Source organism: Lutzomyia longipalpis, chromosome 2 (genome assembly GCF_024334085.1).
Source record: "Lutzomyia longipalpis isolate SR_M1_2022 chromosome 2, ASM2433408v1".
In the NCBI taxonomy this organism is placed as follows: Eukaryota; Metazoa; Arthropoda; class Insecta; order Diptera; family Psychodidae; genus Lutzomyia; species Lutzomyia longipalpis.
Genome location: NC_074708.1, coordinates 14,484,266 through 14,505,366, shown reverse-complemented (window position 1 = coordinate 14,505,366; position 21,101 = coordinate 14,484,266). Strand labels below are relative to the sequence as shown.

Sequence of the window (21,101 nt, the reverse complement as noted above, 5' to 3'; positions counted from 1 at the left end):
CCAACCGTTTTTCAAGTGTTCCTTTCCACGCTGTGGTGTACTCTTTAAATACAATTTTACATGTCGCAAATATAAATTATTTATGAGATTGTTGACTCAAAAACACACAAAACGACCAAAATGCTATATGCTCTGCTGAACAAAGAAATATAGAAGAAAACACAGCCAGAAATTGTGTGTGAATTTTGTGGAATTTTTTTTGCTGGTTTATCCCCTCAACTTCCTCTCTTTAACCATTTTTTTTTCGAAAAAAAAATGTAAAGAAAAATTCTTTACATCTGATGGTATTTAGCGCTGAATTATTTAAGAGTACCCTGGAAAAAATCCAAAATGACTCTGTTGAAGGGCTCTCGAATTACAATGGGTGAAAAATGTCCTCTATTGTATGGAAAATTTCACAGAGTGTGGTGAAAAGAGTGGAAAATTAAAAAAAAAAAGTATATAAGTACTCAAGTGAAAACTTTCCATATAAATTATATTTTATTTTATTACAGGTGTACAAGAAGAAAACTGAAGCCGCAAAGAAGGAGTACTTGAAAGCTCTCGCTGCCTATCGAGCAAGTTTAGTGTCAAAGGTGAGCAATTTTCATTAATATTTTTACCTATTTAAAAATTATACGGCACTTTGCCAACATTCAACGAAGCATTTGTAGCTGTTTGTGAGTGTGGAAAAGTATAATAAATGCAAAAGTGACGTGAAATTGTTAGATGTGGAAGTACCCACCATTTATTGGTGTGATGAACAAAGGTTTACTAATTTTCTGGGAATCCCCTCAATGCCAAATATAGGGAAGTGACTCAGAGCAGGGTCAGTACCCGTCACCACCTCATCAGCAGCCCCAACAGCAGGGTGGCCCGGTGGTGACTCAGCAATCGCCGCAGCATCAGCAGCAGGGTGGTGCCCTTATGGGTGCTGGACCACCATCTATGGCGCCCCAAACGAGTCCACATTTGCCTCGTCCACAGCAGCCGCAGCCGCCGCAGCAGCAGCCCCAGCCACAGCAGCAACCACCCTCGAATCAGGCTCCATCTCCGCACTACCCACCCTACTCGTCACCCTACAAGTCGCCCCCACAGCATCAACAGGTGGGTCTTCACACAGATTTATTCTCTTTTTCTTTTTTCAAAGAATTCTCATATCAACCGCATCTATATGGAAAGGTTTCGTTGTATGAAAAGTGTTTTAAATGTTTTAAATATTCTACAGAAGAAAATTGAACTGCAATGTTTCTTTTTTAAATGTTTATACTTGATTAAATACGAAGATGAGCAGGAAGATTAGAACAAAATTCAAGATTTCAATTTGTATGGGGAAAATGGTTTGATTGCAAAAAAATCATACTGCTTAATATGAGAGAAAGGAAGATTTTAGAACTTCAAGAAGCTTTGTAAAGCTCAAAATCATTCCCCAGAATGTGAAAAATTCGTATCTTGTCTAACAATATAAGAAATAGATTTCGTGGGTTCTAGAAAACTCAAAAATGTTCTGCAAAATCCGAAAATCATTTCATGAAATTGAGTTTATTTAGAAGAGTCTTCTAAGGGAAGATGAGAACTAAAATTATGATCATTGATTGCGAAAATTTATCTGCGAAACCCAAAAAATTCCGCGATATTCAATGAATTCAATTTTCTGTTAAATTTTAGTGAATAATTTGTTCCAAAGAAAATTAAAAGACATACAAGTGACTCTGATAGATAGTTGCAGTTCAATCACCTCCCTCTGTGTATCTACTATACGGGATTTCAATGTTTTTGCGTGCAGAATATATACAAAGGGAAAACTAATCGTGTCAGACAAGATCATGGCCAATGTTAAACTACCAAAGAAAAAAGTGCGAAGAAGCAACCCCTCTAAAATGAAGAGATTTACAATGAGGGACTACCTGGAAGGCTTCCCTCTCCTCTTTACACGGCATGTTCGCAATCCTTGAAAAAAACTGCTAGAACAGATAAATCCTCAAGGTTACCATCGTCAGTCTCTCTCGAGATTTCTCCAAATTGACAGTCTATTTTTGTTTTTAAAACTTTCTGCAGAAATTGCTGTGGAAGGAATTTTATCCATTTATAGAAGTTGATTCAGTGAATTTTTACTAATTGTCAATATTTGATTTTCTCTCCTCTCTTTTTTTTTGTACGTCTTGTATTGTGTGCTAACTTGGGCTCATCTGTGCGGAAAACATCTCGTATTCCTCATCAAAGGTCATGATGCAGCAGAGTTTGCAAATGCAGCACCACAATCCACATCTGCCGCATCAGCAGCAGCAATCGATGATGAATCAAATGAATTCGATGGGTTCGATGATGGGACAAATGAATCCACCGCCGCATCAGCAGCAGCCACCGCCGCAGCAGCAGTCGCCCCATGTGAATCCCATGAATCACCCCGCCATGAATGGGGGGATGATGGGAATGGGTGGCATGCCCCAGTATATGAATCAACAGGTAAGGTGTCGAATGAGTGCGCGTGTTTTCGGGGGAGGAAGGCGGGGCGAACGGGGGTGGGGAGGGGATGGTTTGTGAGTGACACACCACTTGGCACCCTCAGACATTCCCCATATTTGCATCATGAAACATCTCACACTTCTCACTCTCCCCAAATGGGAATGGGTGGGTGGTGGTGCATGGGAAATTGCATTCATTTAATACACCTACCACCCCCACAAACATACCAAAGTTTTTTTTTTAATTTAATGAGCTACTTCCGAAGAAACTCATAGGCTTGCAAAAAAAAAATTCTTTGTACACTTGTCCTGAATTTTTATTTTTCTCGCACTTTTCTGCCCTTAAATCTTTTTATTTTGATATAATTTCCCACTGCTGAGCTGTGTGCTGAATAAAATAGTATCCTCAAACCGTTAAAGAGAAAAATTCAGAACACCTTCCGTCTCATGTAAATTATTCCCCTTTGAAGTTAATTGAATTGCTTGAAGGAATTTTTTTTCGCGCAAAGTTACTTCCGTATATAACGGTGTGCAACAAATTACCCCATCAATGAAAAATAGCGCGAAAAAAGAGCTAAAATGAATAAATAAGGAATAATTAAAAGTGCAATAGCCATCCATTGTTTTCTTCAACTGAAATGGCTCAAATAGGTACAAGAAAAACAAAGATTTTAGACATTCTTGGGCAATATGGGCGCCAAAAAGATACAATGCCAAATCTCAATTGCAAATTGAATGATTATTATTTGGGAGAAAATAGCAGAAAAATCATTATGTGGTTTTCATTTGACGCCATAATCATAAAAGACCCACTAACTGCGGTTATTCTTGCCAAGAATATTATGGTATTGTGCTGATGAGGAGGTTATTTAAGAGAAAAATGTTTCATTTAGCTTCTTTCGTTGGTAATAAATTGAATTTCATTGGGTTCTCTGGTTTATCGATATACCTACATAATACGTATAATATCGTAAATAAAATTATTCAAAAAGTTTAGGGGAAAATGTGATAAACTGTCTTAAACCTCACGGAAAATTAGTTAATTAGAAATCGATATTTTAGCTTAATAATCGAAGAATTTTCACAGAAAAATATTTTTTTAAGGATTGATTTTCAGGGAATCTTGAATTTGTTTGTCTTACAGACTTTTCCATCTCTCGGAGAGAAAATTTTCCTCGCAAAAATTCTCAGAAAATAATCTAAAATTATTTAAATAAATTGAATTAATATCAAAATGAAGCAAGACTTGGGGAAAATGAATTTTCCTTCTATAAAAACTTTCCAAAGCTTAGCTTGATTACAAACACACTAGAAACAAACTCTCAGGATGAAAATCTCTTTAAAACGCCCTCATTAATATCAAATGAATGCTGATCCCTATTTATACCTAAGTTGAGCTTAGAGCTCTTTTTAATTAGGTTCGTAAATTGTAGCTTGACTTTGATTGCTTACCTGGAATTTTATTTTTGTCCCACATTTTTGGTTTTATGCTCTGAAAATGTTCAATTTTAAGAAAACCTTTTTGGCTTTTGGACCTTTTTAAGAAACACATTTTGGCTTTTCTTCAGTGTTAAATTTCTTCTTTGTACGATCTCTTTCTCTGTCGTAAGATTTCTTTTCGATAAATTTTCTCTTCTCTGTAAGATTTCTTCTTCTCACTCAATTCCGTCTCTTTGTGAAAGAATTGAAACGATTTTATTGGCATTTAATTGCATTTTTTGAAGACTTCACTGAATCTTAAGAATTCTACGTATTCTTGGTAATTTAAGTGTACCTTTCATCGTTTTTATTGCTCGTGGTAAGAAATTTAGCTGTGCTTGTAGTGTAATGTGACGCATCTGATTAATTTCCTTCGAAGGTTGCCCTCAATTTCTTTAACCAACAAAATACATTTTCGCGGACAAATTGAATTTCAAAGCACCATGAATGTGATTGCAAGCAATTGATCCCATATTTTTTTTTGGTAGCTTTGCTCCACATCAATTGTGTGTCCCTGAAAATGATGACTGACGATGACCCATTGAGTATGTGGGTTGTGTGTGTATATATACAAAATTTCCCTCTCATTTCTCTTCTATACAATCAATTTTCCAAAATTGTCACACGCTGAAATGAATATACATACATATATGGCGTGTATTCAATCAAATTCCGCGAATGGTCAGAGAATTTTACTCACCACTACACCGTGCAAAATTAACCCCCGAATGGATATGAAAAAGGGGTTGGTGGTGGCTTTTGACGTGGGTGGCAGCACAACTCAATGAATTGTGATGTGCATTTATGCATGCACTGCACACCCATTCAATGGGGGTTTGCTCCCGCCAAAAGGATCGCAATGTTTTCGATACATTCACACGCCCATTGCCCGCAAATTACGCACTCAGTGTCACTCTCACCGGCGATACCAAACACGCGGAATGTGCACCACCCCCGCGCGCGCGTTTCCCCACCCCTTCCCACGGGGGGCATACGGATGAATAAATTCAATGGGGTCGAGGTATTTTTCAACGCATTTTCACTTTCAGATGCACCCGGCGCAGCAGCCACAGCACGGGCATCAAATGGTGGGGCCCCCTGGGGGTGGCGGCGGGGGTCAAATAAGTCCGCACACGGTGTCGCCAGTATCTGGAACTCCCCCGTCGAATGAGCACCACCCAAATCAGTGCATTCGGTGAGTAGGACTTTCCACCCATTTTCACATCTTGCAACCATGTCTCAAGAAAAATTTCTTACCGTGGAAAGTATTGGGGAAAATGCAAAATTTAGGGAATTTTTTTTAGAACTCTGAAGCTCTAATTCTGTACAGATAGGCCGATTCTAGGAGAATAAAGTCCTAAAAAATTATAAAAATGCCAAAAAATGAAGAAAGGGTCTTTTTAAAGTATTAAAAAAAAACTAACAAAACATTTTGTAATCAGCACATACCAATAAGATAAGAATAATCGAAGAAAAACCATTAAAATCTTTAGTTTTTCTTTTAAAAAAATGGAAAAATTCCTCTCATAAAGCACATTTTAATGAATTACTTCGAAGACTTCAAACAAACTGCCAAGAATATCAATAAAAGTTTTAAATTCTTAAAACTCTCTAAATTTTTCGTAAGTTCGAGAGAGATAATACAATGTTTTCCATCATTATTTCCCATGGAAAATTTGCAGCATCAAGTGCTTTACCCTTTACCAGTTAAAGGGCCGCGATAATTCTAGAGAGCTGATTGAACTAAAGATATTTTTTTGATGATTCCTTTGAGCTCAAATGAAACATTTTTTGTAAAAAATCTCAAATCAAAAATTTTCCGTTTTTCGTCCTTCCTGATCCTGGGAGTCCTTGGGGATGTCCTTTTGTGATCATAAAATGATCAGGGATTGTAAAGACATAGTTTGTACATAATTTGGACTCATTGGGCCTAATTCAGCGACCAAGAAACCCTTGAAATTCGCTTGAAATCTTGAAATTTCAGTACAAAATTCAAAGATTTCAAGAGTTTCTTGGTCGCTGAATCAGGCCCATTATTCATAAAATAACTATACAAAATCAAACATTTTCAAAATTAAGTCTTTGGGTCAGCAGCGTATGACCCAATGGACCTTAAAGGGATAAGGCTGTCATGCGGTAGAGCCGTTAGAATTTAAATTGAATAATTTGTAGGGGTGGATATATTTCTCGTTCATCTGTTGAGGTCTTAAAAGGTTTTTTTATTGATCTTTTGATGTTCAAAGTAAGTAAATATTAGCAGACTTTTAATTTATTAAAAATCATTCCACATCATACATTTTTTGGAAGATACTGGACAGCGGTTAGTAGGGGATAGTTTACGACCCTTAGCAGTTCCTTAAAATATTTCCACATACGACGTTTTGAAGGCTTTCTTTTCCTTTTCATCAGAACTTTAAAGTTTGTTTAAAATTTAATTTAATTTTTATTATTTTTGCTTTTTAGATTAATTTTAATGTATATCTGAATGTTTTGAAATTATTAAAAATTTGAAGTAGTAAATTAAAATGATTTAAGTTGGAAAATTTATTTTAAAAAAATACTTACAAGTAGAACATAGAGGTTTACTAAACTTTAATCCTAAAACCTATTCTACCTACTATTTCGCGTATTTTTGAGAAAAAAAATTCAAATTCTTTAGCGCTCCTTCAAATGCTCTTTCGTTTCCAATTATTTTGTAAAAAATAGGCAATTGAGGACATCAAAAATATTATTTTGATGTTCCATTTTTCCTTCAGTATAATGAGGAAAACAATTAAATTTAATCAAAGTTTAAGGTTTAATGCTCTCTTTCATTCCTCTTTTGAAGGACATGGCAATAGAGAGAAGAGAAGAAAAAAAAGTCATCCTGAGTCTTTTTCAATTTTGCGTCTTGTGAAAAATAAAATTGAATTGTGAGAAATTTATGATGAAGGAAAATTCAATTTTCTCCCTCTTGCTACTCTTTCTTACTCACACAACCAAGCGGTGTGCTTTCTCCCTTTCACTCCTTTTTTTTGTGCTATGGAATATATGAAAAGAAACATGCTATTTATCGAACAAGATAACTCACATGTTTCTCTGAAGGGTTGGAATATAGGGGGGGTTTGGGTGGGAGTAGGGCAGTGGGTGGTGGGTGGGAAGGTGAATGAATGGATGAGAAATGGAGTTCTCAATAGCAAGATAAAAAAACACGTACATATATATCGTGAATTTCGATATTGAATAAACTCATCGAATGATTAATTGATAAATGGATTTAAGTTTGAAAATTGATTTATTTCAACGTTTTTTTTTCTCTTCTTTCTTGCAGGCACGGCTGTACCAATCAGGCTATTGTTAATCAAGACTGGGAGGATGAATACTGCAGCAATGAGTGTGTCATAACACATTGCAGGTGAGTCCAATCAATAGATTTTTTTGAAATTATTTTATTTTCTAAAATTTCACCACAATTACTAAAAAAAAATATTTTTCTTTTTTTGCTGGAAACAACAAAATAAAACGCAGAGATGTGTTCGGAAATTGGGTACAAACCAATTCACAGCAGCCACAGACGTATTCTGCCGTCAAATAAATTAATCTACTTTCTAGATTTATTTAGTTTTCATTTGGGACTAAATTTTATCAACAAAAGAAATTGAACAAGACATCACGTTCGAGATAAGAAGAATTGAAGTAATTTTAATAATGAAAAATTGTCCCTTCATTGAGAAAATCTTCTAGCAAAATAAAACGACGTTCATTTGAATTTTTTTATGAATTTTTTTGACGTTGTAGATTTTCATGTGTTGAATTTTTGTAATAAGTTTAAGTGAAAAAAAAATGAAATAGAAACCTCGAGAAATCTTGGAAATACTTTTAATTTTTAATTTCTTCATTTTTAAAAGTAATTTTTCTTTATACAAATTCGAAGTACAAACTTCATTTTTCTTTCAATGGGAAAAAATTATGGGATTTTTGTTTGAAATTTTATTAACAAAATCTTTTGTATTTTTCATTTTTTTGAAAAATACATTGTTACTCTTTTTTTTTGTTTTGTTCACTACGTTGAACTTTTATTTTTATAGTTTTTCACGTAAAGACCCAAAAAAGAGACATCTATAAAAGCTTGAAAAAGAAAATCTCGGAATCAAACTTCGCTGTAGAAGAAGGAAAAATTTATTCTCTATAATAGAAATTTTGTAAATAAAATTAAACAAAAGTGATTGCCATAGAATTTTTTTCTTGAAAGAGTTGAAAATAAATTTGAAAAAAAAATACATTGAGGGTCCACAGTTGTGCGACTTTATTCCAGAAAATAAAAGAAAAAGAAAATGTGTATAGAAAAAGTTTTTAATAAAATTTAAGGAAAATGTAATTTTAGTGAAATAAAATTGGAAGTTATTATTTTATTCTTGAATTATATAAAATTAGAATTTACAAAGTAATAGGATCCTTTTACCAATATTTTTTTCAATATCCTCCTTAAAGTTTTAAGTGAGAAAATTTAGGATTTCTCTCACCAGAGACAAAGAAATATTTTTTAAAAGAATTTAGAAAGAAAATTTCATGCAATCTTCTGATCAAAAAAAATATGAAAAATAAATCTTTTTTTGGGAAAATGAATATAAATTTAAAAAAAAAAGATTTTGGGACATTGAAAAAAAAGTGATGTAAATAATTTTGAGATCTCAATGCCTTTGAGATGAATCATCAATATATTTCTGAGCCAATTGATGCTGAAGATTCTTTAGAGAAGCCCATTTCTTAATTAAATCCTTTTTAAATGAGAGGAGAAAAAAAAAGAGTTGCAAAGAATAAAATATTTGCCAGAAAGGAGTTCCATAAGAAAGGAATATTTGAAATAAAAAAAAGTAATAAAGAAAATAGTTTTATCATAGAATAAATGGAAATAAAAGAGAAAGAATTAAATTAGTTAAAGAAAATAATAAAATAAAAATAATAAGACTATAGTGAGTTAGAGTGAGTGAAGAATGAAGACAATTTCCTATAGATTTTCTTCTATATTAAAAACAAAAATAGAGAAAACAAAGATTTTCGGCAAAAGTATTTTGTAAATATTATAAATTTCCTAAGCAATGGCAAAAAAATCCGGGAATTTTGCAAAAAAAAATTTAGAAGACAAAAATAATTTCTTTTTTGTTATATTTTTCATAATTTTACAAAATTCTTCTGCGAAAAAAATTAACAAAAAAAAAACATCAAAATTGCATTAAATTCTTTTTATTTGCAATTAATGAAAATATTTTATTTTCTCAAACAAAAAAAATTCTCTGTCGTACGTAAAGAAATGAAAGAAAAAAAATACATAAACAGCAGGATAAAAAATATTAATTAAATTATATATTCATTAAATGAGGAATAAAATATACGATAAACGCTATAATTGAGTAGATAAAAGTGGAAAGAATTAGGAAGGGATTAAAAAAAATCTACACAGAAATATCTTATTAAAAAAAAAAACCTAGAGAGAAAGATTTAAAGTCGTAGTGAAGGATGCGATACGAAGGAGAAAACCAATATTGAAAATGGGAAGCAAAAAAAAGAGAGAAGATAATAAAGGAAGAAAATATGCAAGAAGAATCGCAAGAACTTGAAACCAATCTCATTTTATCTATAGAGCAGCATTTTTTTCTTTAGTTTTTGTACAAAAAAAAGAAGACGCAAGATAAGGGAGATAATTTCAGCAAGATGAGAGCTTTTACGCGAAATGAAGTGACAGAGAGGAAAGGAAATGCGATTGGAAATGAGAAAGAAAATAAATTTGCGCAGTATAGCGGAAAAAATGTATATATAAATATTTAAAATAATTAATAAAATTTCATCAATATTAGAGTGAAATTTTTGAAATTGTGCTCACAGTTCGTTTCATCCCCCGCAAATCTTTGCAATTCGCGGAATTCGTCTTTCGCAAATGGAAAATTGAAATCGATTTTCATCATCATGGAATTTCCTTCTTCATCTACTTCCACAGCAATGTATGCGCCGCCCTTTCCCCCCTCACTCATCCCTTCGGATGGATTTCTCAGAGCTTCCGGGAAATAATTTAAATTTTGTACATTATAAGCAATGACTGTTGAAATGATTTATAATACTGCATACATTTGCAAAGAATTTATTAAAAAATATAATTTTATTATTTATAGGTAATTTTAATATACGGACTTTTATGAAATTTAGACAATTCAAGCATAAGTTTCCGAATTAGCCCCCCAGAATGGCTCAGAATTGAAGAAAATATTCAAAACTTTTCGAGAAGTATACAGAATTTATTCTCTTTCAATCCTCATTAACTTCTAGTTACAATTTAATCTTTGTTTGAATACATTTTAATTGCTTTTTGGATTCTTTACAACGAGCTTTTAATGTATTTGTTCGATATCTCTAGTAACCCTTCCCATTAAAAACTGCCTTATAATCCAAATTTTTCCAAACATTCACACTGGGGCAGTTTAAGCTGATACTTTTTGACTATAAAAGCCCATTCCTGAAGCAAGGTAAGTTAGTTTTTGTTCTTTTACTGCAAGACGTTCCATAAAAATTTCAATAGTGTCAACAACAATGGAGAGAGCGAGAGGAATAGTGCAGACAGTGATAAGGGAATTGATGAGGGAATATCCAATTATCTTCAGCTTATGGCGATTGGAGTTGCCCAGGGGCCATATAATGAGGCGGCGCATCTTTATTTGCCTTCAATTGCACTTCCGTGGGCCCATCGATGAAAATCCACGCCGCACGAGGGGGTTGATCTTCAGGGCTGTATGTTACATCGATTTTAGAATATGATGCATCACGATGATCACAACATCGCAAGAAGTAGTGGAAGCTCCCTTAGTGTGGTGGTGAAGAACCAAATGCGCCGTCTGTGGCTCGTCTGGATAGACCCTGAAACGGACAGCATTAGAAACTCGTCCACGACTTGATATCATCGGAAGTTGCCAGGATGCAAGCCCAACTTATACATATCAAAAAGACTGTAGCTTCTACATAACATCATGCTTATCATAACAACGAAGGCTTCGAGATGAGCTTTACCAATAAGTTTGATTAAATTCCGCTGAGTGCAAGTGTTATGAACCAAATTCCTGAAAACAAAAAGAAAATAATTGTTAAAAATATTAATATTTTAAAATAGGAATTTGGTTCATAACATTTGGACTCAGCGAGTTGCATTACTCAAACAATTAGCCAATTGTGGAAAAATATGTTAATAAATTAGAAAGAAAGAAACGAAACGAATTCCTCTAAAAAAATCTTTGAATCATTGAAAAATAAAAAAAATGAAAAAAATGTTTTTATTTGCATTTGAAATCTTTTGGAAGAATTCTTATAAACAGTAATTAGTGTTAAAAAAGCGAAATTAAAATAAATTGTGATCTGATTAATAGAAAATTGAATTTTTCGTGCTTTAAGGGGAGAGTGGGGCAAAAAAGTCACTTAAGAGTTGGGAAAAAGCTCAAATTATCGGAAAATATCATATCCAGTTGCGCCAGAATTTTTAATATCTAAGCATTTTACATATTCTTTGAATAACGAATGATCATTTACTATCAATGACTTTAGTCTATCACAAAATCCTGACTGAAACGATCATACTGTTTGTTCAATCTGTAGTTAAAATCAGAGAATCCCTCTACGCTGAAAAACTAAATAATCATCAAATACAGACAATTTACAATGTCCAAGCAAAAACAATTAACCATTTGATCATTGAAGAAGACGCACAGAAGTGTCGAAAGCTCTGAATAAAACTTAAGAATGCATTTAAGCTGTTCCACCGTCTTCTTGGCCACTACCTCTGAATAGACATAGTTGTAGCTTTCCACTAATATAAATTAACCCTTTCACATCCACGTGAAACATTGAAACATGCGCTCTTTTATCACGATATTTATTCTGTAAATGCTCACAAAGGACATTTTTTTTAGGCAAAATGTCTTCTTCACCTTCTTCTGCGTGAATTTCATGTATTTCTAACTAGGAAAAACAATCGAATTTATATAAAATTGGGGAAATAAAAAGTTTAATGTTTAGGTCTGCGTATGACCCACAAAAAAACGCGAAAGGCTTACGATCAGACGCTAAATGTTCAAAATCACACAAATTTCGATATTTTGGCTCATTCCATGGAATGAGCCAAAATATCGTGCCAAAATAAATGTGCATGCATGCACACACACATGTACGCTACCCTTCGGTTCGAATTTCGGACGGCTTCGGTTTTGACGGTAGGTACACGGAATGTTCCTTGCTCGGTGTTCAAACCATCCCGTCGTCACTCGTCGTCAGTTGTTTACAAGCATTCAAAGGAGTTGGATTGATATTTTCCTCAAGTTAAAAAAAAAGTACCTAACAAATCAAGTGATGGACGCCAGTCGTAATAAGGATCGCCAGACTGAGTATCCGAGTGATAGAGCAATAGCAGAGGTGAGTAAAGATTTATTTTTCAATCAAGATTGCCCAAATAAAGCTTTCCCAAATATCAAAAAAATGTTAACAACAAACTTGACAGGAGTCTAAGATCTCTTTTTTTATTTCTCTCATTTAGCTCATTATTAACTTTTCAATTAAAATTTATTTTTGTTATAAACTCCTGTAAATTTTCCTGTTCTAGGCGACCTACAATTTGGCATCCCAGTGTATGGGATATTCCAGACTTCCAGGTGCAATAAGGGCACTTTTTGAGCATCACGAAATAAACAACGTGGACGCAATTGCATGCCTCGGCGAAGAGGACATTCCCATGCTGGAAGATACCCTGAAGGAACTTAAAATCATGGATCGAGGGGAGCTAATGACCGAACTTCCTTTAGGCTACAAATTAATCATTATCAAGACGGCAAAAGATTTTAGAAAGAATCGGATAAAATACAATCAGAAGATTCTACAACACCTAATGTATAATGTAGAACTAGATATTTTTGATTACAGCTATTCAAGCGATTCAAGCAATTCAAGCACTTCAAGCAGGTAATCAAGTGATTAAATACGATGTAAAATATTCATTTAATGCCGATTAAAGAATTATGTCGCAGAAAAACAATGTCTTTTCATGGAATTTTAATTTGAGTCCAGCAGACTTATTAAAAATTTGCGGTTTCATCTTCATGGACGGTGTGTTGGTCAGGTTGCTTTCAAGAAAAATCGAAGTTTAATTAGTTTTTTTTATGTTTGAAGATTTGTTCTAATTCTTTTTAACACAAGGTGAGTTCAATATACTATTTTTAAAGGTAAAATATTATGTTAGTTTTTAATTAGTAAAGAACTTTACAAAGGGGTTCAATTTTAGGGAAGAAGGTGAAAAAAATCTTACAAAACATCTCAAATATAGAAAACCTTCTCCGGATTGAGGAATAACGCGGCTGATAACAAAGAAATTGCTTGATCTTCACAGCTTCGTCCAAAACTTTCACTTTGCGTCTACAAGATCCAATTTCATCATCCTTTAAAACACCACGATTTTCTTTATTATTGATACAAATCACTAAAATTTTGAAAAGAGAATTTTCCGAAGAATTAAAATTCATTTTCCCAAAAGTTTTTAGAGTCAACGGGAATTTTCAACAAAGAAGATTAATAAAGAATCAATTAATTTCAAATGAAACATTTAGCCTAATTAGTTGGTGTTCCACTTCGTGGCCAACACCAAGTATTGTAATCGTCGGAAAAACCGACCACCTCAGATCGGGCTCAAACTTGGTATGAGCACGTTTTAGACATCCCACATAACGAAAATGGTGGTGGAAAATTTTTGATCCAGCCGGCCGTCCTGCCGGCCTCTGGCCCGAACTTTCCTTTATAACTCGAGAACGGTAACTGATAGAGACTTCCGGTTTGAAGTTTTCTATAGAAATGTGGGTGTAAAATTTCATTTTTTCACATTTCCGAAATCCAAGATGGCCGCCATCCGCCATTTTGAAATACCGTCAACCACTTCCCTTACAGCTAGAGGTCTGAAATTTTAGTATGTTGTAGAGCTCAGTGAGACATTTTCATCGATAATTCATACTTGAAAATCGGTCAAGCGGTTTAGCAAATATGGCGGCCTAAAGCAAAAAGTGTTTTTTCGATATAACTCGAGAACGGCTTGACCGATTTTGACCATCTTGGTATCAAATGAAAGGTATTGGGAAGCCCTACAACTGTCTAGAACATTTCAAGCTTCAAAAACATCCGCAAGAGGCGCTAAAAATAAAAACAAAAATTGCCTAACTTTAAGGGGCCATATCTCCCAACATCTGTTATCGTTTTCCTTTAAATTTTGATATGTTGTAGCCTGACTCAATATCTTTCTTCAGTCCGAAAATGAAGAAAATCTATGTCGCCGTTTAGAAGATATAGCCATTTGAAAAATTCTTGAATTTGAAAAGTTCTAAGAACCATATCTCTTGAACGGCTTGTCCGATTTCGCTCAACTTGGTATCAAATTAAAGGTTTTGCAAAACTCTACAACTTTCTAGAACATCAAAAACTTCTAAAACCATTTCTTCAAGACGAAAAAGGCCAAAAAATGTTCTTGTAAAATAAAAAATCTTCATTTTGTGTTCTGGAGGTGACCTTGAAAATTATTGAAATTTATGTCAATTTATAGCCTGTTTTAATACCTTTCCAAAACTAGTCAAAAAATTTCTGTAGGTCTTATAGACCCAGAGATATGACCATTTTTATCCACCAAATTGCCGAATTTCACAAAAAAATCAAAGTCTACTAATTCTGCTCACAAATCGCATCGCAACGCATAAACAAACTTCTACACCTTGTGGGACACCAACTCTTATAACTGGACGCGTTATGATTGACTTAATTAATTGAGACAGTATTGAAACATTTTGCAATAGATTTAAAATTTCATAAAAAATTGAAATATTTCAAAATGATGAAAAAAATAATGAAAAGAATTATTTTTTATGCTAAGTCGCGTTATATGCAAAGGAAATATATGTAAAACACCCGATCCACCTCATCTTCTATGCTTACCTACTGTAAATAGACTTCCATTTGGTGGAATTTCCTAACCAGTTCGCAGTATTGTAGGTAATTTCCCCTCCATCATTCTCGTAGAGTAACTCTAAATATTGACTCTTTGTGAGATTTTAGAATAAGAATATCAAGTGCGAAGTTAATTTGTAGGTACACAAACACAACACACACAGCTAAAAGAAGAACAAAAATGAATATTTGTGGTTGAGGAATATTCTCGAAAAGAAAAATCACCGAAGCTTCCACGGAACACTGATCCATTGCAAATTGCGCGAGGTAATCGAACCTCATCATCTCCGTTTTGTTTGGGGATAAAAAAAGTTCCTTTTCACACAAATAAATATAAAAATGGGCAAAGACCTCGTAAACGGTAATTTGATGTTAATTACCCAACGACGAGGTATTATATAAAATTTCAAATGACTCACAATCAAAGCCAGTAAATCATGTTGCGAAAAGAAAATCCAATCATTTGTTTTTTCTTTAATGAAAATAGGATGTTAAAGAAACCTCACAATATGACGCAAATTGTGGGAGATTCTTTGACGAAAAGTCTTCTTTTATGCTCAAAAAGTCCCAAAAACAAAAGAAAAATGAGAAATCAATTGAAGAGGATACTCACAAATTAATGTTGATCATGCTGTCGTTTGGTCTTGAGATCTTAAATTATTCTGGGAATTTTTTTTGCATTCGATCCAATTGCGTGAATCACAAAACTTATTGGCAATTCTCGAGAGGGTTCCTCCACACACATTCAATTGCACACTGACCTACATTCTGCGATCCCCCCTTGCCCAGTGCTTGCAAGCAAATTCCGGCAGCACGTGTTGTGGTGGAAGCTCCCCGCTCCAAGTTCAAGACATCGCCCGCCACGCAGCGTCAAGGACGCGCGTATTGTGATGAAATGCTGCTGCCTGGATTTAAAGTTGATCGAATGCTGACGCCAACTCTCAGTTTCTGCCTGACCATGCTAGCTCGTGCACTCATTCTCATCACCATTGTCGCCCCTTGGTGTGCTTTGGCACAAGTTTCGGGGCAATTCTGGTGGCTAAATCCCAACTTTACCACTTCCCTCGCGCAAAATCGTTCAGCTAAACGCATCGAGAGCACCGTGAAGCGTCAAGAAATCCTCCCCGCGGGTGATTGTTCGTGCGTCCTCAAGTGCCAGTGTAATGATCCTCCGGTGGATTTTGTGTTTGACAGTGACGAAAAGTGAGTTTATCCAAAAAGTGTTTTTTCTTGCACTTCCTCTGGGGGCTGTTCTGTATTCATTATTCATTCAATAACAGTCACAATTTGTACAAATTTTTTTTTTAACCAACAATTCCCAACGGACGACAGATTATCCCTTCTAATCTGGAAAAATTGCTTTTTGTTTGTGAAAGATTTGCAAAAGGAAATCCGACATGTTAAAAGGAGATTGAAGTTGAATTACTTTTGTGATTTGGTGGAAAAATTCAGTGCAATTTGGGGATTTTTTTCAAACTAATGTGTTTGCTTAAGCTTCCCTTAAAACGGACAAAAATCAAAGGAAAAACTTCATTTTTCCTAGAAACTCATTTGAATGCTTCAAATGACTGATTTAGTCTTATTTAGTCAAGGTTGAGAGAAGAGTTAATTGGATTAGAGAGAAGAATTTAACATAAAATACGTAATAAGGATTTTCCCAAAACGAGACAAGAATAAATTAATTTATTCGAAATGAAAACAAATTAATAAGAAATTCAATGAAGAAGTTAAAAGATGAATTAGTGTTGAGCTTCAGTAATGATTGTTTTGGTTTTTTTCTTACTCTATTATTAAGTAAATTTATAGCCGGATATTGAGACGAGATGCAAAATGGGCCTGGCTTATGGCATCAGCTATTTTGCATGTTTGTGCGAAATTATTTCTTTTACAAACTTTCCGTATAAAGCCAATGCTCTTTAAATTCTGCCTGTTATTTGTTGAAAAAAGAAATTAGAATTTTTAAGGTATATTCCGTGAAAAATATTTTTTTCTACAATTTTAGAATTTTAAGATTTCGTAATTTGTGAAAAATATTGCAAGATTTTAATACATAGTTCGTTTCTTTCAATAAAAAAAAAAAACAATTTTTTTCCAGAAACCCTTAAGGAACATTCTAAATGATTTTTTTTTTCTTTTAGAACACGAACAGAACGTTTTAAAATCTTATAACAACTTTCTAGTTTGGAGAGAAGTTTATGACAGAATCGAACTCTTTTGTTCACCTAACTATTGTAATTAATTTTATAACAAAGAAAGTTCTTATAGTTAGTCTTTTCAAGCCGCACGATTAGATTTTCGCTTAAAAGTTCGTTAAATTTTTTTTTTTCAAAAACTTTTGTTTCTTAATGAAGATTTGACGTTTGTTCTCCTAACGTTTTTGACTTTTCTTGACATTTTATTTCTAACTTGTGACAGTTTTTTCTGACATTTAGAAACCGCTCTTTTCAAATAATTTGATTTAGTTTTAAGGCTGGAAATAAAATCTTTTAGCTTTTTAAGAAAAAAAAACCGAACTTGAACTGTTTGAACTTCAGGTGTTTACCACACTCAAACATTCACTCTACGCCCACTGTTTTCTATATAATTTTCCTTAACTGGTTATAAAAGGGTTAGTTACTTAATATGAATTTTCAATGATCATGAAAGTATTTGTGAAATAATTTTTTTTAATTAATTTTTTATCTCATTTGACGGCGAGTATGAATTTTCATAATTGTCAAAAAAGAAGATTAAATCCGGTTTAAAATAAAATTGTATCGTCAACTAATTTTGTAACGACTGAGAGCTTGAAATTAGTTAATTATTTCAGTTCAAGAACACGAATTGTCTTTGCTAAAAATGTCTTTTTGACAAAAACACGTTCATTGTTAGCAAAAAGCAAAAGAAATTATTGCTCTTCTCAACCAATAAACCAGAAAAAATTTTAATTTGTTAAAAAGACTTAACTTGATGAAGAGAAAGGTATGTAACCTCTGAAAAATTCTAAAAAGCACTTAACTAGAAGATACTCATATCTTCCATATTTTAATATTCTCTCTCTAAGCTTTTACAATCACTTTAAAATTGTTTTTTATCGTCTCGTAACTCTCGTAAAAACGATCATATTTCCGCTGATTTTTGTCAATTTTAGTGGTTGTTTACAAGCAACACAAGAACGTAAAGTTCTTGGTTTTTTTCTATCCACACAAAAGTTTAAAAATAATTTTATTTGCACTGATTTTTCCAGTCCAAGAACTTCTTGCCTATCCTTCTTTTTTTTGCAAACTATAAAGAATAAAAATCTATTGCAAAAATTTAGAAGAAAAGCAAAAAATCAATCATCTTTTTTCGCGTAAAATCCTTCAACTTTATACCTTTTTTTTATTCCTTTGACAAACCTTCAACAAAAAGCACTTTTCCCGAGGCAGGACTATGGGGCTATATACACGTTTGGCTTGATTTCCTCAAAGACTTTCCGTTGTAGCTTCTCAGACAAATTGTTCCGTGCTGTTTGCGGAGAGATCCATGAGACGCCAGGCGGATTTGGGATTGAGTTCGTTGGGATCTCGACACAGTACCCACACATAGTTGACTCGCATCACCTTTTCGGGATCTCCCTCAACGACGGAATTCTTCGAATCTCTCACACACATTATCTGCTGCGACTGGAAGGTGATTATCAGCACTGGACCCTGCTCCATCACTTTCCCCATGGCAAGGTCGATGTTCTCAATGTCAAGAATCTTGGAGTCTAGGTAGTAGCCAGCCTTTTGGGCTTGACTTATGGGTGTGGCTATCACATTGTACGTACTCTCGAAGCACCAATCGCGCAGAATTTCCAAATTCCCCCGAACCATGGCCTCGAGGATGTTGGGAATAATGTCCGTTTCGCAGTCACGCAGGAATTGCTTCTGCTCGAAATTCGGATCAATCTTGCAGATCTCCGTGAGTGTTTCTGAGAGTTCTGTCTTCGAGAAGAGATTCCCCATCACGTCGGAGACTTTATCGGTGAGGAGACGTGATGCCCTTATCACGGGATTCTCCGATTCATCGTACTTCAGCTTCCAATCGAGGACTTTATTGACGTAGGCATTGTTATTCTTAAAGTCTTCCCAGGATTGGTAGAATTTACTATCTTTGTGTAGTTCAATGCCTTTGGCATCGTCATTTGCCTCATAGACTCTCTCTGTACTCGCTGCTGCAACTTCCACGCGTTTCCGGAGATTTGCTGGACTTCTGTACACCCTCCCAGCCATACCTTGTGTGCTAATCTCCTTCTTGACGGCTTCCGTGGCATGAGAGATACTCTGAAAGGCTCCACTTTTCCCAATTTGCTGACCCTTTTCCGCAATGGATTCCGACACCCCGCGAGCTGATTTGGAGAGCTCCTCACTGAATTGGCTGGCTTTCTTGCCCAAATCTGACTTGGAAGCCTCCTCCAGGACATCATGCACGCGTTCTTTGATACTATCAAGCTTTTCCCGTAGTGCCTCACCACCCTTTGAAGCTTCCGATTCGACTGTATTGAATTTCTGCCTGGCCGACTTGAGGGCATCTGAATGTTCCAATTTCTCAGCCTCTTCCCGGAATTTCTTCAAACTCTCCTTCATTTCCTTGTTCTTTTCCATCTCCTGCTTGATATTCTCAATGAACTGCGAAAAGAACCCGGGTCGCTGCTGCGAGTAGCATCTCTGCAAAAAGGCCAAATATTTGTCATTCCCGGACGAATGTTTTTTACGGAGATTACGTCACTCACATCTGTCGATACCGCAACATTGCCGGGCAATTTGCTAAGTAAATGTTTTCGTAGCCCCACCGCTGTGCGTATCGTAGACATTCTCACCATGGTCTGCTGCAAAGAGAAGTTTTATTGCACAATTTATTTCTTATTGGAAATCATCGGTGGTGATGAGACCTTGTCCGGAGACTACAAATATAACCTTAAAAATTGCACAAAATACTGTTTACATGAAATTCAATGGAAGACTGCTGTGTTTTCTTAATGTTTAACTTTTAAAAACACATGAAGGGGTTTACATACCATTTTATCACGCAAAAATACACAAATTCATGGAGATTTTCAGTAAAATCGTGGGGAAATGGGCAATTTTCCCCCGTGTTTAGCACACACAATTGAAACAATTGACAGGCTTCTTCTGTTCGACCCATTAAAACTTTGTGCTGTTTTGGTTACTACTTGAATAAGATGTTCTTAAGATATGTCGTACGAAATTCCGACATTTAAAAAATATTATTTTAAGGATTAAATTAATCAGTATAAAATGATCTCTAATTGAATTACATCTTAGTTCCAGAGAATCATGCGCACTTCCAACTGAAACATGTTGCAACAACTTACGCCTACCAATTCCTGCAAATTGTTCATCAGCATCAAGATTTACAGATAATACACTCGAAGATAGAGCACCACAGAGCCTCAATGAATTTCCCTGGCTCCTCTCACTTTCAATACAGAGATTTCCTGATGTTTGCGGTGCAGCCATTTTGACTCCAACTGCAGCAATTACAGCAGCACACTGTGTCACCGCGTAAGTTGTCTTACGTTCTCCTTTTCATTGATTCCCCACGACTAATTATCTTGTTTTCTTATAGAAGCAAATATCCTACATCCTATTCCATAAGAACAACAATGGGTCATGAGAGGATTCTCAGTGAAATCATTAAGCACAATGGCTACTACTCCGGCGGGAGATTCAACGATATTGCAATAATAAAATGGGATAAAGCTCTCATAATTCCTCAATATGCCAATACAATACAATTGGCACAGGAAGTGGACATTGCTGATGAGGATACATCGTGTTTTGCAATAGAGTTGAATAGTAATCGCCCAAGTGTACCACTCAACGTGATGTCGCCTGATCTATGTGAAGCTGTCTTGAAAGAGGGACGCCTAGGAAAGGGATTTCAACTTCACATCAGCTTCCTCTGTGCTGTTACTGACTTCCCAGGAACATGCAAAGCACAGGGTGGGAATCTTTTAGTGTGTCAAAGGCACGGAGGTGCCCCACTTCTAGCAGGTGTTGCTTCTTGGGGTTTCAAGTGCAATGAACCACGTATTTTTACGGATGTTTCAGTATTTGAAAATTGGATTGAAGAAAATTTAATAAGTTTTACTTTTGAATAATTTATATTATACTTAATATTGCAATAAATTATTTTATTATCAAAGCCATAAATGTGTTTGAA

The 21,101-nt window shown here is 34.7% G+C and overlaps 5 protein-coding genes across 11 annotated transcripts in view; 3 read left to right on the top strand and 2 right to left on the bottom strand.

Annotated features, from left to right (window-relative positions):
* Positions 1–9,758, top strand: part of LOC129790854 (TOX high mobility group box family member 3-like) — a 108,866-nt gene extending 99,108 nt beyond the window's left edge. For 2 of the 3 annotated variants that reach the window (XM_055828657.1, XM_055828656.1), the window contains 6 exons: positions 495–575; positions 790–1,086; positions 2,203–2,445; positions 4,973–5,118; positions 7,234–7,317; positions 7,431–9,758. In XM_055828657.1, coding sequence (XP_055684632.1) covers positions 495–575; positions 790–1,086; positions 2,203–2,445; positions 4,973–5,118; positions 7,234–7,317; positions 7,431–7,497 — 918 coding nt within the window. In that variant the 3' untranslated portion in view covers positions 7,498–9,758. The remainder of the gene's footprint in view (positions 1–494; positions 576–789; positions 1,087–2,202; positions 2,446–4,972; positions 5,119–7,233; positions 7,318–7,430) is intronic. The other variant, XR_008750634.1, reaches the window with a different exon arrangement.
* The window catches only part of LOC129790857 (uncharacterized), a 679,906-nt gene that overhangs the window by 229,128 nt on the left and 429,677 nt on the right, over positions 1–21,101 (bottom strand). The gene's annotated exons all lie outside the window — the stretch shown is intronic.
* LOC129790887 (mitochondrial import inner membrane translocase subunit TIM44) lies at positions 10,172–20,058 on the bottom strand. Of its 5 annotated transcripts, none has more exons than XR_008750639.1 (6): positions 19,933–20,058; positions 19,648–19,740; positions 18,290–19,582; positions 15,526–16,259; positions 14,901–15,076; positions 10,172–11,008 (listed from the first exon to the last, which is right to left on the bottom strand). XR_008750639.1 is itself a non-coding variant. In XM_055828712.1 (3 exons), exons 1-3 carry the CDS (start codon positions 19,933–19,935, stop codon positions 18,380–18,382), a joined length of 1,302 nt encoding a protein of 433 aa, XP_055684687.1. In that variant the 5' UTR covers positions 19,936–20,042; the 3' UTR covers positions 16,182–18,379. The 5 variants fall into 5 exon arrangements, 2 of the variants coding, with proteins under 2 accessions (XP_055684687.1, XP_055684689.1); XR_008750637.1 differs by having other exon boundaries at positions 19,648–19,743; positions 19,933–20,042; XR_008750638.1 differs by having other exon boundaries at positions 15,526–16,254; positions 19,648–19,743; positions 19,933–20,042.
* Positions 12,216–12,966, top strand: LOC129790949 (uncharacterized). Its single transcript, XM_055828804.1, has 2 exons — positions 12,216–12,350; positions 12,538–12,966. The coding sequence occupies exons 1-2, from the start codon at positions 12,288–12,290 to the stop codon at positions 12,895–12,897; spliced, it is 423 nt and encodes a 140-aa protein (XP_055684779.1). The 5' UTR covers positions 12,216–12,287; the 3' UTR covers positions 12,898–12,966.
* Positions 15,808–21,091, top strand: LOC129789219 (phenoloxidase-activating factor 2-like). The gene is made up of 3 exons (XM_055825866.1): positions 15,808–16,115; positions 20,201–20,440; positions 20,505–21,091. Exons 1-3 carry the CDS (start codon positions 15,808–15,810, stop codon positions 21,037–21,039), a joined length of 1,083 nt encoding a protein of 360 aa, XP_055681841.1. The 3' UTR covers positions 21,040–21,091.